Genomic DNA, 17466 nt, shown 5'->3' on the forward strand with positions numbered 1-17466 from the left:
TTGTCTGGCATTTGTAATTTACTGCCAGTTCAGAGTAAGTATTTGTTATTTTTGTTGCAATCCTAGTTATGCTCAGTTTGCGCTATGACTCCGGCAACCAGTTTTGTTGGCACGATTATGGAGTGGATACTCGGTTACCGCACCACCTTCTTGTATTCCCATAATAATAGGTTAAACTGTTTGTTGCGTTGAGATAATTGTGGTTGGTAGTTGTTGCTTTTGTTGTGGTTTGGTTGTCGGTATTTGGCTTGAACATCAATTGGTGCAAAAGTAAATTAAATATTTTCAGTTTGGCTATCCCCTGTCTGCACTAAGTGCTATGAGAAACGTTATTTACGGAACTGGTTGTTGTTTAAAAGAATTTTGAATTGGCACGAACTTTTGTATCGCTCTGGGACCACAAGAAAGTTAGAGCGGGCAGGCAACTTTCAACAAGTCGGTATGAATTGTTTGGCAAGGAATTTGAAAATTATTTGTAGTGGTTATGTAGAAAATGTAGAGTTAGTGATTTTATTTAATGACAACTTCATCGTTGTAAGTGAACTGAGGCAGATGATATTTGGTTGCCAGTTGTTTTATGTCTAATTCATAAGAGAGTTGATGTTTTTCTTTCTAGTTTTAGCTGCTGATTTTAGCGATTAAGGCGTCTATATATGGGGCGTGCCATACCAAAACGGACGGGGTTCACACTTCGTGTGCTTGATTTGTTTCAAACTTTCAGGGTTGTTGCATAAACATAAATAATAAATAAATATGAAATTTGAGCTTGATTAAAGCATTTTTAAAAACTCCACAGCACAAAGCGAAATAAATCGATTTAATATTTTTCCAAATATCTCGAGAGCGGGGCGAGAAAAAATTAAAAAAATCACACATACACACATTAAAATTCTCTATGAAATTAAATATTTTTAAATTTATATTTACTTGAAAAATTTTTCACATACAAATTTTTTGATTAAAAAAAATAGTTTTTGAAAATATGCAATCTAAAACAAATTAAAAAAAGACAATGCGCAATATTTAAGTATAGTATTATGTGGAGCACTCTACAATAATTTGAGTTACGAAGTTTTTTTACACCGAATTTGAGTAAAACAAGTAGGAGCAGCGCTGTCTTCGGCTATGCCGAAGGCTTCATACCTTTCATGAACATCTGCAAGTTTTACTTTGACAGATTACTGCTTTTGAATACATCTGCATACATCGATAGAGGAGTTACATACTTATATAAAAAATCGCGTCTAAACAATCAGAGGATGGAATATATACTTTCTATGGCACCAATCTAAGTGATTTTCGCTGCTATGTGATCGGTATGTACACCGTAACACAATTTATTGGGAGATATATGGCAAAAACTGGTATCTGAACAATCAGTGCTATAGGAGATAAAGCTTATACAGCATAGATTTTGACGATTTTCTCAGTAGACTTTGTATTATTATTTATAAAATATCTTACGAAATTTATCGGTTTTAGCTGTTCAAATAAAGGAGTTTACAGTAAAATGCCATATTGAACAATCAGATGTATGGAAGATAATATGTTGTAGTCATCCGATCCTTGTTAAGTATTCTGTTAATAACGAGTGAAAATGGTGCGAAATTTCATGTTCCTAGCTGCATAAATGGAGGAGTTATGATAAAAGACCTCATATCTGAACAATCAGTTGTATGGGGGCTATAGGTTATAGTTACCCGATCTTTTTAATGTATTCACATTTAAGTTTTACTGACAGACAGACAGACGGGACAGACGGACAGACAGACATGGCTAAATCAACTCAGCTCGACGTTCTGATCATATAAGTATACATTTTAATGGGTCTATCTCTTTTTGTTCTGGTACTTACAAACATCGGACCAAAGTATAATGAGTACATAACAAATTTACAAATTGTTAAAAATTTTTTTTAGAATTTTTTGAGTATGCAGTTTTGTGGCTCACTAAATTTTAGTTCAACAAAGGGCAAGTTTTAAGTTACTGCAAAATTGCGTTGATTTTTAATATTTTTAAGCTGGCGGCTTTTTGCACTTTTTTCTTATGAAAGAAAATGCGGAAAACCGTTTTCAAAGAAAAGTAAGCTTAAAACTTGCACTTTGCTATATTAAAATTTAGTGGGCTACAAAACTGGAAACTCCAAAAAAAATTTTTGAAAAATTTCAAAATTTTTTAAATTTGTATGTACTCATTTTACTCAACTTCGGTGTAAAAAAATGCATAACTCATATTATTGTAGAGTGCACCCCATAATACTATACTTGAATATTGCCAATACTCAGAGCTACGATTGTGATTTTTTTAATATTTTTTGAGATGACATATTTTCAAAACTATTTCTTTTATAAAAAAATTTGTATGTGAAAAATTTTTCAAGAAAAAAATATTTAAAATATTTCTCTTCATAGAGAATTTTGACGTGTGTATGTGTGATTTTTTTTTTTCAAATTCTGTTCTCGCCCTGTTCTCGAGATATCTGGAAAGCTATTAAAACGATTTGTTTTTGTGTTTGTGCTGCAAAGTTTTCAGAAATGTATTAATAAGCTCAAATTTCATATTTATTATTTATGTTTATCCATCAACCCTAAAAAATTGAAGCAAATCAAACACATTTTGGTATGGAACGCCCCACATATATGTTATTTTTAGTAATATCACTTTTGGCTGCCTAAATCGTCTGAATCCAAGTATGTGCGGCGTAGCACAATATGTATATTTTGCATCACATCATAGCACATGACATCACATCGCACAACAACATTATGCATCACATCATCATATCACATTCTGTCATATAATTATATGCTCGTTTGATATCACATGGCATCGCTGTTCCATTTGCCAGACTTGCGCTGTACTTCGGAACGATTGCAAATTTCACAATCACATCACACATTCCTCTCCCGAATTCCAGTCATTCCCAGTTTTCATGCAGGAGTGCAAGCTTTATAAGTATTAGGTACTAAACATAAACAAAGATTTGTACTAAAATTGAAACAACGTGAAAAGCAAAACTTAAATTATTGCCGCAACAAGTGATGTTCCATCCTGTAGTTGGAAGGCACATACATACATATGTATGTATGTATGTAGCTTCAAGCTCTCTGTTTATATTTTTTATAGAGAGTGTTGAGTAGAGTGAAAATATGAACACTCCAAATGTGCGCTATTGCAAGGTGATTTTTTAGCAGCAAGAGTTTGAAGGCAACTGAAGGCAAATGAAATTTCGGTTTGCAAACAATGGATTTGGTTAGAAATTTGATTAAGTGCTACTCGATGGGTAACAAAAAATAATAATAAAAAATAAAACAAAGGTTGGAAAAATGTATGCTAAAAAATTTATTATTTTCAATTTAACTACCACAGCAAGCTGTATATTTGTGGATAATTAAATTTTTAATAAATTGAGTGCGAATAATTTGCAATAATCGTTGTTGATAGAAAATATATTTTGCACATCGAAAGTTTAAGACAGGCTTTGTCAAACTTAGTCATGGAGCGATGCTCAGTTGAACAACGCATACAAGTAATCAAAACGCTGCTCCTGATGTTAAAAAAAAAAAAACAATCATCATGAGCGATTAAGCACATTTTAACCTGAACGGACACGTTAATAAAATAAACTGCACACACTGCAGGCAAAAATATGCGCTCACAATGACTCACTGTTTGGAGTAGTTTTTGGGCAGGGATTTTTTCTGGCATAATTGAAGGTGCTGCCACATATTTTATTGTCACATTCCCACTTTTAGCGATCGCTTGTTTGTGGTAGTGCCCACCTCTGCTTACGATTGTCACTGTGTCATGGTTTTGTTAAAATTTTTGTAAAGTTGCTTACCACACTTACGATTGCTATAAATTTTGCTTCCATTTTTTAAGATTTTCGAACTTGGTGTCGTCAAACTAAAAACAAAAGCACCAAAAAAGCACGAAGCACCAAACTATTTTCGCGTTTTGAAAACCTACTAAACTTCGTGCAAAAAGCATCAAGTTGGCAACAGTGAATGTAAACAAAAGTATTGTATGACGTCAGCGATTGGGTGAATGCTGTCAATCGACGAAGAGAGGGTTAGCGGTTTGCGAATGGCGCGACCTTTATTTTCTGGATCGTGGCGGAAAGGTTTTTCTGCGCAAAAATATTGTAGATGGCGAGTTTACATCTTCCCTGCCAAACTCTTAATTCTACCCCATTTTTCAATGGATTCTCAGGGGTCTGTAGAGGGGTCAGGGAGAGCAAGAACAACTTTTTCTAAAGTTCGAACAGTGCATTTCCCAATTAATTTTTTGATTGCGGCCTAACTTCCCTTTTCACAATGAATAAAAACCGCCCTTACTTCTCTTGACCAAATGAATAATGCTATTTTTTGATTGCGATTGCGATCTTAATACACGCGGTCATAATTCACAGATCCGGTCCATCATTTCTTATTCTGGTACTTATTTGCAAACATCGGACCAAAGTTAAAATACCATTTCATGTTCTTAAAAGGCATAAAAACATAAAAATGTGTGCGTAAATATATATGTATCTATATATGTATGCTCATATTTATGGACAGAGGGTATATATGTACAAGCATACATACATGCAACCAATATATGCGTTTGTATGAGAATACTAAAAAAATCTATGCAAAAACACCATAAAAATGCAATAATTGTTAGCTACCTAACTACGTTCATAGATATACATAAGTACAAAAATATGTACATATGTATTTATGTACATCTGCATGTTTTGCAAACAAACCCACTTCCACCTTACTAAATACTCAACAAAGCTCCAACAAAAATTCACAACAATTTTGCTCGTTCCGTTTTCTACGTTCATTTTCAGCTATATTCACCACCCCCACTCCTCCAACAATACGTCAACACAGCCAAATTGCTTGGCAACTCTATGCAAAACAACCGGCATCCAAGAGTTTGTTTTGTTTCTGTTTAATGCGCACAGGGCCATTCGCTGCGCAGCTCCCCCCAAACAAAAACGAAGCACGAAGAGCAAAATTGAGTACTGTAGCAGGAGCGAGTAGCGCCTGTGCAAAAGGCTGCTAGCCGCCACCACCAACACACACACACAAAACAACGGTCACACACAGCCACGTTCACATGACGTGCCTGCGAGTAATTCTGTCGGTTTGTTTGTGCCCTGGCTACGTGTTTGCCACAGCAACAGCCAGCAAGCGTAGCACTAAGCTTCGTATGAATAGGAAAAAGTATACGAGGGATAAGTGCGCGCACATAGCTGGCTACGTGTATATAATCGCTCATACAAACGTATTTATGTGTGAATGTACATATGTTTACAATGAAAATGGCAAGGAGAAGGAAACCTTAGTTAGAGTAGCAGAGTCAGGCAGGAGGAGGAATTATTTTATGCTATACTTGGACTGAGTTCAGTTGGCTGGCCTCAAGTGAGGCTAGCTGAAGTGGCAGCGGGGAATGAATTTGTGCGCTTTTTTATTGTTGTTTTTTCTGGGTAGTTGTTTTTGTTACTGGTGATTTGGTGTTGTTGAAGACTCACACACACACACACCCTCCCATATATACGTACACATTGAAGCGATTTTATATAATGCGCTCGTATACGTATACGGGCGTAGGTATTTTGAATTTGTCTGTATGTATGTGTGTACATATGTATTAACGGCAGAGCGACGACAATCGATACACTGGCCTGAGTCAGTCGTACTTTGGCTTTCGAGCGGTACATGCTGTATTTTACCGTTAAATAGAAGTGATTTGCTTTTTTTCTGCACAGGCAACGGTTTATTGATTTTTCACAGAAATAGTGTTTTAGATTCTATTAAGGCATTTTTGGGTGAAATGACCACGCCCGAGATTGTTGTAAAAACAGAAGTCGATTTCGATTACATTGCGAATTATACGGGTGATGGAGATACACAGAATTCACAAAGTTCGCAGAGCGGTGTTTATAACACAAAGCCATCCTGCTGCAACATTGGCGTGCAACACAGCGCTGCACAGCTGGAAACGGGGCGTTCACAATATGGCGTTCAAGGAATGCAAGTCGATGGTGATAGCGATGACACGAGCTTAATGAAATTGTTGAAAGAGTTCGATTTGGAAATACTTTTCACAACATTGAAGTGTAAGTTTTCTGTAACTAAGTTAGTAAAGCCATAAGAAAGGGTATGTAAGTATTTTCACACATATACACAAGTAGTTATCCACAAGAAGCCGAAATATAAATTAATATGTATATCTACAATAGGGTGGTCTTTAAAATCAAATTAACGAATTTTTTACAGTTTCAACCCTCAATCGGTAATACCGCGGTCACAGATATCACATATAAATTTTAGTCCCGATTGTAGTTGGTTAAGGCGTGTCGCACAGAGGTCAAACTTGCCATTCCTCCATAGAGACTCAAAAAATACAAATTTTTTTTTCATTTAATACCCAAAATCGATACTCGCAAAGTCGAAGATATCACATATAAATTTTGGTCTCGATTGGAGTCGGTTAAGACTTCTTCACAGGGTAATTTAACTTTGACCCCTGTGATATCTTCTACTGTAGTAGCAGGGGTTGAGGGTATGATGTAAAAGGGAATACCTCCGAGTATACTTCTGCCATAAAAAGCGTCTAATGAGGTACAGTAAAGGTGTAGATCTCCCCATTTGTTTCACAACATCAGGCAGCAAAATTCAAATTAGAAGAGAAGCTCGGCTGAACCTGCTGAAAACGCTTAAGCGCCAAACATTCATTCATTTGACTGAAATATGATATACTGTTCCATCCCCAAATAGCCTAGGATATAAATGTAAAACCATTTAGGGGTTTCACTAAACTGTAAAAGCTCCGAAAACTTCGAAAAACTCAAAAATTTTATTAAGGGGTCAAGATTTGTATGAAATGAAAAAAAAAACAGTTTGTTCGATCAAAAAATCTGTTTGTTTGGTATTACAAAAATAAAGTTAAAAAAAAAAAACCTACGCATTCCAGAAAAAACCGGTGGAAACCGGTTTCGAAAAGCCGAGTCCATCACCCTAATGCATATGTATAGAAGATATATTTGTATATACATATGTATATGTACTTATTTATACTTAAATGCAAGTAGCAACAAGAGTAGATGCAATGCACGCAGTCCTATGCATAGGTGCTACATGTTTACATATGTATATACATATAAAGTGAAACCTTTAATTGCGGACAACTGCAATGAGCGGACACCTCTCACAATCGGATAGAAGTCCTAGAGCCAAGTTTCATGTGGCGTTACTAGAACAATTTGCCCTACATAAACCGGACACTCCAAAAGTATTTGATTTTTCTGGTCTCATCATCTCTTGTATAAGGAATTGGACGTCTCAGAAATGGACGAATAAAAAATATCACTGAACAAAAATGGAAAGTAAACATAAAAAAATACCTCTCATAAATGGACACGAGAGCCTTATCTGCGGACAACGCACACATCGCCAAAGTTCAGTAAAAAGTGGCCAAAAGTCAAGTATGGAATTTGATTCACACATTTTTTTTTACGATGTACAGATAAACAGAAGTAGTTTAAAAAAAAAATTAAGAATAATGTATGAATGCCCCACGTATTATGATTCACAGCTTGGAAGATAGTTGAGTTGTAAGTTGTAAATTAGCATCGTGGGACACAACTCAACTCAAATCTGAAAACATAGCTCTCTGGCACAAGGACTTAAGTTACATATTATACCTGGAATAAGCTTACAATCGAAATGGTTTTTTCGTCATTTTATTTCTAATTCTATATATTTTAGTACTATTATACGCAAATATGCGGCATTTGACTTTAAGTCGTTCATAATTGGTTTTAAACGGACTCATCACTATGAAATTTAAGAACAGGTAAAAGCAGGAGGAGCATCGGTCACACCACGCTGATTTTGTGTGGATACCATACTAACACAACTACTTACTATAAGGTAAATATAAATAAATTTGGACTAGGAGCCGTACACCTCTGAAATTTAAAATCAGCTATAACATAGAAAATGATATTTGGCTAACTTATGCTGATGTTAGGGATACTAAGGAAAATTGTAGACCGGCAGGAGAACATATCTAAATTTCAGCAGATAAAGTTGAAGATTTGAGGATGAAATAAAGAATCTGCAATTACACACGGAAGTGCTTGAAAACGTGCGAATTACATGCATATATCAGTAATTATGTATGACATTAATCAATGGAAAAATGCTCTACGCCATCACTGAGACAAAATCAATGCAACCTTGTCCAATATGTCACGCAACACCAAAACAATTGAATACTATCACAAGCAGCAATAACAAAACTTAAACTTAACGAAACATATTTTTATAAGTCCGCTGAACTTCTGCTACTGAATCGGAAGCTGAAGAGAATGACCTTGTGGAACTGAATATTGTTAAATAAATTACTAAAAGGAACCATCAGGTTAAGGATTAATTTCGGCTTATTTAAAGAGCGAATTTTATGGGAGTTTACTGATGTGAAGTGACATTCAACAGGCCTTCTGAATTTATAAAACATGATACTAAATTTACCATTTGTCACCTCAAAAACAACCACAAAACAAATTTCAAATAAATAAAACAAATTAAAAAGAAAATATTTCCGCCATATTGGATACAAAATTTTAACTTTTATAATTCCAAGTTTGTCTTTGCAATCAGCGAATACAAAATACCCTGAGCAATAAGGTTGAAGCTAGTCCGCTCGATTTTCAACATATCGTCTGCCATTTTTTTTTCTTTTTTTCAGAAGAATATATACATATTTACATTAGTTAGCATAGGCTTAAAGTCTTAGTACCAGCCTAAGATCGATATAAAACGTTAACTTCATATCTATTAAAAGCAGTCCTTAAGTAAAAAAATGTAAAAGTTTACTTTCAGTTTTGTGGTTCAAGTCCCATAACCGGACACTCCCCGTAGGCGGACAAAAACTGTGGAACCTTAAGTGTCCGGTTGTAGGAGGTTTCACTGTATCTGCATATACATTCACTCACATAAGTATACGTGTGTACTCTGCAGGAAATGTATCTAACTATAAGCTAACTTTAAGTTGATAAGGAAGGAGCTAAAGGTCACTATTATCTGTATATTTTTTTTTTTTTCGAAAGCTAACTATATTCGTATGGCGATGACCGCGAAATAGTCAAGGGTGGTTACCTCTGCATTAGTCAAGGGTGGTTACCTCTGCATTTGTTGTAACTAACTACTTTTGGACAAAAATATCTCTTGGAAAAAACAAAATATTTATACATTTTTTTATTTTTTATTTTTATTACATGTTATATTTGTTTCCATATCCTGCTGTAGGTGGTCCCATATTCGAACTCCGTCAGACTTAACTTCAAAATGATGATATGAAATTTCGATTTTCTTTTTAGTTCTCCTCAATTCGAAAAAGTATTTGCGAAGTACAGGGTATTTAAACAGAAACGCGTTTAAAGAAAACAATCTCAAGTAATGCAGTTGTCAACTAGTTTCAAGTTAGCTTTTTGTAGCTAACTGCAAGTTATATATATTATATAAATCCCACAAAGAACCTAACTACAAGTGACCAATTGATAATTTTTTCCTGCAGGGTACATATCGTCACCTGAAATGCAAAAAAAAGTTAACAAGCATCACCGTTGAAATACAAACAGTCATAACTAATAAAAAGTTCACAATTCACTTTTTGATTTATATGATGGATTTCATCGTATTACAACTCCCCACATCATTTTATGAAAAATTTTAAAATATTAGTCACGACTTTTTCCATTTCATTTACGGTGTTGTTAGTCTTTTTGCATTTCAGGTGACGATATGTACTTTCATTTATGTTTTCCAAAATATCTACCTTTTGCAGTTTTTTTCTATCTAATATTCTGTATAACTGAAGTTTTTGTTCCATAGGCCTATCCCAAGAATTTATTCATACAAATGTACATACAAGCAAATATGCATATGGATGTACAAATGTATGCAGAAAAGCGAAAATCCAAACAGCAGCAAAAAATTTTACTTAAAAAACTAAAAAAGAGCGCGTTTATATGTACNAATGATGTTAAAGTGTGCAATAAAATACATATGGATGCATCAGAGACATCGTTATGAGACCACCAAACCACTGGACAAACCGCAGATATGCCAGTTCTCGGCATGTGACTGCTTCGATGTTTAAATGACTATTTTTATATTTGTTAAAATCAGGGACCGAGAGCAAAAGGTACGATCGAGAATATTCTCAACAGCAAGCATATAAGAACAAACTCCAAGGTGAACAAAATGCGAATAATACTTTCAAGAAGATTGTTAAGAGAACAGAATGCGAACAAAAGTCTCCGGAAATTTTTGGCAAATAACAAAAGTCGAAGGTTCTTTCAATTAAGGAACTAAAGTTCTTACATAGAACGAAACGGGAACAAATCATCTTTGAGATAGTTGCAAAGAATGGAAGCGAGAGCAACATTCTTCCCATAGCGCTGCATAAGTTTGAAATTATTGAATATTAAAATTAATAAAAAAGAACTGAAAGATGCAAGATGCAAATTAAGTAAACGAAAGACTTAAGACACGAACTTTTCTTGCATAGAAAATGAAAAATCGCTCTGTAAATAGACAATTCACCCTAATGATAAACGATCTGGTAGTTGAAATGATCCAGATTTCTTATGGCTTAAAATTAATCATCAGGGTTGGTTGATTGGTTGTAGTGCCTCACAAGTTATCCTCAGGATTCAATTAGCGCATAGTAGCACCATTTTGTCCTATCTGTCAAGCATTTGTGCAGTTCAAACAAACCACTTTGATCCGCTTATAAACTTATTCATATCGCTTATTGTTGCATTAGATAAGTCCGCTAAGTCCATCAGGGTTCTCACTGATATAATTTTTCATCCCAATATGCAGACGCAAACCTCATTTTAAATGGTAAGTTTTCAAATCTTTAGTTCGCATTTTGTTCTTTATGGAAACGTTAACGAAAATTAAGTTCTCTTTTCGTTCCATATCAAACTGCTCTCAATAATTTTGTTCCCAATTGGTGCTTTTGCGCGAACGTTGTTGACATTACATTTTGTTCTCGAGCAGAACTGGTTTTTCGAATCTATTGCACGAGAGAAATTCAGTACGTGAGAAGTCGTTATGCAGAGTTATGCGAAAGAGAGTACACTGCCGGAACAAAGTATTGGCACAGCTAATTTTTCACAATATATGCAACCATTTTTATTCTAATATATTTCCCCAGAATTTTTTTTAAAAATATGGTTCATTCTACAACAAACACCATAAAAATATAATTCCTAAACTTTGTGCAAAACTCGCGAAAATTGAGCAAGTTTTCATACAAATTTTTAACTTTTTAATCAGGTTTATTAGAATTTCTTGAGTACGCAGATTGGTAGCACAATCTATTATGATGATAATTATGATAAAGTACAAGTTCTAAGTAGCTGGGAATTACCGCTGATATTTGGCATTTTTTTTTTTCCGCAGTCTCTTCCACACAACATTTTTTTTCGAAAATACTTTACATGAAAAAAATGCAAAACACCTTCAACAAAAAGAATTCTCAAAAATCAATGCGAATTTTGACTAACTCTGAAATTGCATACTCAACAAAATTCTAAAAAAATATGATTAAAAAGTTGAAAATTTGCATGGAAATTTCATGAATTTGCGCGAGTTTTACACAAAGTTTAGGAGCAAAATTTTTATGTTTTTTTGTTGTAGGATGAACCATATTTTTATACAAAATTGGTGGAAGATTATTAGAATAAAAATTGTTGCATATATTGGGAACAATTTTCTGTGCCAATACTTTGTTACAGTAGTGTATTTATGCGAACAACCCCTTAAATTTGGAGCAATTATAGGACAAGATACGTGAACTTCCCCCAGTTTTTATGTGAAAAAATAATCGAACATTTCCAAGAAAATATACATAGTTAACTATATTTAAGAAATGTGGGTTTTCACGTTTAAGGAAAAGACTGGAAATTTAAATATTAAGTACCACTCAAATTAATTTATAAATATGTATGTATGTACATTAATATGTATCTCGTAATATAAGTATTTACAGGTTTTCGTTTGGCTCACAAATGCGCACAGCTGAAATTACAATTACCTTTAGCATCGTCATTGCCATTACCATAACCATTACCTTTAAAATTAACATTACCATTACCATTATCATTAATATAACCATTACCATTACCATTGCCATTGCCATTGCCATTACCATTACCTTAGATACTGCTATTATCATTACTGCTGCCCATACCATTACAATTACGATGATTACCAATACCTTTATCAGAAAATTTGGCATGTAAATTACCACTACCACATTTCCATTACCATAACCATTAATTTAACCATTACCATTACCATTACATTACCCATTGCCATAATCATTTCCGTTGGCGTTTTCCGAGAAAATTCTTATTTTCTATTGTTTAAAATGGTCGAGTCTTCTCCATTTTTTCAATACCCGTCGTAACTGTGCTGTTGCAATATTTGCAAAGTGAAATTCGTATCTATGGAACTTCGTTTTTACCGATTCGATAAGAAAGATAAAGAGAAAGCTTTATAATATATATAACTTTATTTTTAAAGTAAATATTAAAGATTTATTATTACATTTCTGTGGTTAAAATGTGGAAGAATCGCCTTTGTATACCCAGTAATCTACAAAAAGCTTAATTTATTTATATCAATATACTCGGGTATCCTATAAAGTTCAGCACCCACATACAACAATATATACATATTTTGAGAATAACTCATTTTCCCGTTCATTTTTGTAGTGAACGACATCACTTTTCGCAGCTTAAAGTATCTAACCGTTGACGACATAAATGCTGCCATACGACACCTTGGCTATCGAGCCGAGTTTCGAGAAAAACTCTTCGCCTGGCGAAATGAAAAGGTGAATCCGAAATTAACGCTATCAGAATTCGAAGAAAAAATTTTCTTGTGTTTTTTTTCTCTCTCCAACAGTTTCCTACAATAGACAACAATAAACCGATTTTGACAGCCGCCCAACAGCTGGTGGCGCCCACAAATGTAGCAACCAAAAGAACGCCCACTTCAATTGTAGCACCCGCAATATCCGTACAATCACTACAACAACTACAAGCTACACCGAATAGCTTGCAAACAGTCACAGCCAATGCGACCACCAACAATGCCATAGCAACTCCAACTGTCACACCCAGCAATGTTGTCGGTTCTTCCGTCCCTGCGGGGATAACAACCACACCAACAACAGGATCGGCGACCATTATCAAACGCAACATGGCACCAGCTGAGGATTTCCTGAGTATGCTGCCGGGCGTAAGTGGCACAACCGCGCGCATGAGTAATAATATGCCTGCCGTTGTGTTAGAGCCGACATTAGATTCACGCGGCGCATTCAGCTTTATGCCGCAATCGGCCAAAGCACCAAAACGACACTCAATGGCAACGATAAACACGCCAACAACAACCGTAACACCAACAACGACAGCAATCGCAGCGACAATGGCGACAAGAGCTTCGACAAAAACCATAAATGCCGAGCAGAATTTTATGTTGACGATTGGAGGTGTCGCCGGCGAGGGTAGTAGTAATGCAAGTGCAAGTGGGAGCAGAGTTGCAAATGTGAGCGGCAACAGCAGCAGCAACAATGTTGCGGAATTAGGGCATGGTGGGAGCAGCGGAATGGGCTATTCACCTAAGGGGCCATTGATTATGAACTGTGCCAAAGTGGTAGGTGGATAGAAAGGGACGAGCTGGCTTTGAGATGATACTCGTATTTCATGTGCTTTGCTTTTTGATTTGTGCATTCTGCTTTTGTGACTGCATTAATTTTACATGTGTTCTTGTAGGACACGGTGAAGGTGCTGCAGAGCTCACATATCGGCCAACGCATCAACCAATTTTACAACAAAAATGGCTACCTTGAGAATCATCAGCGCAATGAAATTGTACGCCTCATTGTCGCCGATGTGATGCGTCAGGGGGAGACGCTGTGCCCAAAGGATCTGCGTGCAATTTTGAGTGACATCATAACGCTATTTCCCAATGAGCAGGCCGCAGCGGTAAGTACCCGTGGCTGTGTGATGTGCTATTGTGTGGAGTGTGCAAAAACCTAATTTATGCTGAAATGTTTCACTTCTCTCATTTCCGCTATGCCTGCAGGATTACTACTTTATCTACCGTGGCGGCAAGGGCAACCCACTGGGGCGCCTCTATCAACGCTACTCCAATGAGAATGTCAAGCGTCGTCGTATGATACGCCTCAGTGATGATGAGGACTGCAGCACCTATGACGTTGATATGACGCAACAAATGAGCAGTAGCAGCAATCTAATGGATGATGACGACACCATGTCTACGTATCCACCAGACTTGCCGGGTCAGGTGCCACGCGTTGATGAGATGACTGCGCTGGCTTTAAAGCAGCTACTCACCACAGATCATTTTAGTTGGGAGGAAGTTTGCGATAAGTGGATACAAACGTGGGCACTGCGGCAGAAGGAATTGCAGCAGAGCGGCTTGGCGGATCTGCTGACCAATTGGTCCAAGTTGGGTGATCCACGTGCAGCAGAGTTGGTATGTACGGAGGTGATTTTGTTTAAGGCATTATTTGAAATGTTTTCTTTTTGCAGTATAAGATCGACTTTCGTCATGTTTACCCGGAAAAGGAAAACCTATTGATTGCCAAATGGGATGAGTATATAAGGAAAGTAACGTCGCAGTTTGATAAGAAACTCAATCAGGATGATTTAAAAAAACTCTACAAATATTGTAAAATGGGCATGGCAAGCAAAGGTGAGTAGACAATGGGACGGTTTGAGCCCTTTTCGATACTACATATTCTGTCTATTCCCGGAGTGATTTCGCTATTATAGAAATTTTTCGTGAGCGTCTAACATGTTTCAAGGGTTGTCCGGGATTTTTCGGATTTTCCGGACTAATTCGAGATTTTAGGTACTATTTTGGGATTATCGGGAGTAATTCGGGATTTTAAATACTAGTTCGGGATTACTATTGTATGCAGCCTCTAGCAGTGTTCAATAGCTTTCCGAGATTTTTCGGGACTTTTGAGGTTTCAGACTCGTTGAGATTAATTCGGGGTTGTCTGAACTAATTTAGGATTCTAGGGGCTTATTCAAGGTTTTATGGACTATTTAGCGATTAACGGGAGTCATTCATTTTTTGATGAGATTTCATAGGATTTTTCGGTACTTTGCCCTGTTTCAGGCCTAATTAAGTATTTTCGAACCAATTCGGGATTATCGCACCTAATTTGCGATTTTCGACTTCTTCGAGGTTTTAGGGAATGTTTGGGGAATATAGGAAGCCAGTCGGAATTTATAACTAACTCCGGATTTTGATTACTAACTCGGGCTTACTATTGCATACAGCGGATAGCATTTTTTATGGGATTGTCGGAGGATTCTCGGAGCTTATTCGGGGTTTAGGGATTTTTTGGGGATTATCGAGAGTCATTCGGAATTTGTAACTAATTCGGGATTTTAGGTACTAATTCGGGATTACTATTGTATTAAGCCGCTAGAATATTTTTAAGGGATTATTTGGACCTTGGTTCTCGAAAAATCGCAAGAGCGCGAGAAGAAATACCGAAAAATATCGAAAAAAAATCCCGAAAAAGAAACGAAAATACACAAAGTTTAACACAAAATTCAACATTTTCGAAATATCGCGAAAAGTAAGACACACAAGTTTCCGAATGTCTTGGAAATATCAGAAAAAATAACAGCGAACGTTAGCAAAAAATTCCGACAAAATCCGGACACAGTCTCGGAAAACCTCTAATGGGTTTACGAAGGTATCGAAAAAGAAAAATTTTATAAAAAAAAATTAAATAAAAAATCCGAAAAAACGAACTGCCTCGAAAAAATCCAAAAAAAGATTGAAATGTCTCGGGAAAACGCCAAGAAAGGCGAAACATCCTATTTAATTTTAAATTTTAAACAATTTAAAGCAAACACTACAAATCAAACAAAACAAATCTTTACAACTACGAAAATCTATTTCTACCTACAACTTGCAATCAGCTTCTTAATTTCTCTCTTTTTCAGATGAAAAGGACTTCGTCTACGCCGTTGGTCTGACCGCTCTACTGCCTTGTACGAGCCGCTTTAAGGATCACTATGGCAAGCTGAGCATACGCGCCAATCTGACTGACAGTATCGATTCTTTTGTAATGCGTCTCAATTCGCTTGAGTCCTATGAATCCCGCTTGGATTTATATAATCGCAAATATGGGCCAGTGAATCGCACCACGCAGCCATTCTTGGTGGTCATTATGCCCAATGAATGCACCATTTCGAAAATCTATGTGGCATTGGAAAATCATTTCTATTGCATGCAATCATTTTTGCAAGCACTCGATTTATGTTACAAGATTTATCACACCTGCGGTTTGAAGTATCCCACTATGTGTGAGAATGTGTGGACATTTATTCAGCGATTTTTCTATGATATGACTGTGCCATGGGAAGCGAGAAATGCGAATTTGGTTTCGTTGATGGTCTCTTTAACAATGCGAAATTGAGCGAGAGGAGAGAAATTATATTTATTACGTTATTTTAGGTTGAATAAAATTGTTTATGAAATTTTTTTCAATAAATGTTATGGTATTTAAACTGAATTGTTTTAATCTAAATTTAAATTTTTTTAAGTAGGTATTTTTGTGTTACAGAAAGAAGTTTAATGATTGCATCACCATTTTGAGGACTTAGTTCACAGCTTTCGGTAAAAAAAATTAATAAAGTTGCCATCTGTCTAAAAAGTAAGGAGTTATATAAAAGTGCATCTATATTCACTGTTATCCAGAAGTAATAATTTTGACGGGACTTTTCACCTGTCCAAAAATTTGAAATTAAATATATAAAAAAGGGCAAAGCTTCATTATTAAAATGAGTTTTTGGTAAGGCAAGGACATCTGCTTTGAAAGAAAATTTCAGGTCAAAATTCTAGGCCGAGATGTCTGGTCAAATGGTTTACCAGAACTAGATCCCAGATATGTACACTGGTACACATACGGATCAAAGATGGATGGCAGAGAAGTTGCGGGTGTCTTTGGACTTGGCGCCAAACCCTTCTACTGCAATGGTTTCTTAGTTTATGATCTTTTAGACCGAGGTACTAGAAATCTCAATTTGTGACAAACTGAACCTAGAGAAGGGTTAAAAAGGCGCGTTTTTAGTTATCTTTTCAGATAGCCAGGTGGCCATAGGGGTCCTTTCTAATAAAACGATCAGGCTCGTCAAGGACTTGCTTGGACACCATCCAACACTTGGCAGCAAGGAACACGATATTACCACTATGGGATCGTAGGTACGGAAAGATTAGACCACATCCTTTCAAGCAAGAAAACACGCTAGGTACTTGTATCAATGACTTCATTTGAAAAATATTCACAAAACAAGACTAATTTAGCCAAACGCTCATGTGTGCTATTCAGTTT

The 17466-nt window shown here is 36.0% G+C and overlaps 1 protein-coding gene across 1 annotated transcript; it reads left to right on the forward strand.

Moving 5' to 3' along the window:
* The first annotated feature begins 5701 nt into the window (after positions 1–5701).
* Positions 5702–16580, forward strand: LOC108373077 (uncharacterized). Its single transcript, XM_017628919.1, has 7 exons — positions 5702–6115; positions 12794–12915; positions 12987–13736; positions 13856–14068; positions 14169–14582; positions 14639–14801; positions 16076–16580. The coding sequence occupies exons 1-7, from the start codon at positions 5830–5832 to the stop codon at positions 16549–16551; spliced, it is 2424 nt and encodes an 807-aa protein (XP_017484408.1). The 5' UTR covers positions 5702–5829; the 3' UTR covers positions 16552–16580.
* The last annotated feature ends 886 nt before the right edge of the window (positions 16581–17466 follow it).

Source organism: Rhagoletis zephyria, unplaced genomic scaffold (assembly GCF_001687245.7).
Source record: "Rhagoletis zephyria isolate East Lansing unplaced genomic scaffold, Rhagoletis_zephyria_1.1 Rzeph_scaffold_06333, whole genome shotgun sequence".
Classification (NCBI taxonomy): Eukaryota; Metazoa; Arthropoda; class Insecta; order Diptera; family Tephritidae; genus Rhagoletis; species Rhagoletis zephyria.

Bases quoted from the DNA above. Each gene is read 5' to 3' on its own strand.
- LOC108373077 (XM_017628919.1), top strand. From the start codon at position 5,830: ATGACCACGCCCGAGATTGTTGTAAAAACAGAAGTCGATTTCGATTAC. The intron at 6,116-12,793 runs GTAAGTTTTCTG...TCATTTTTGTAG, and splicing joins ACTTTTCACAACATTGAAGT to TGAACGACATCACTTTTCGC. The intron at 14,583-14,638 runs GTATGTACGGAG...TTCTTTTTGCAG, and splicing joins ATCCACGTGCAGCAGAGTTG to TATAAGATCGACTTTCGTCA.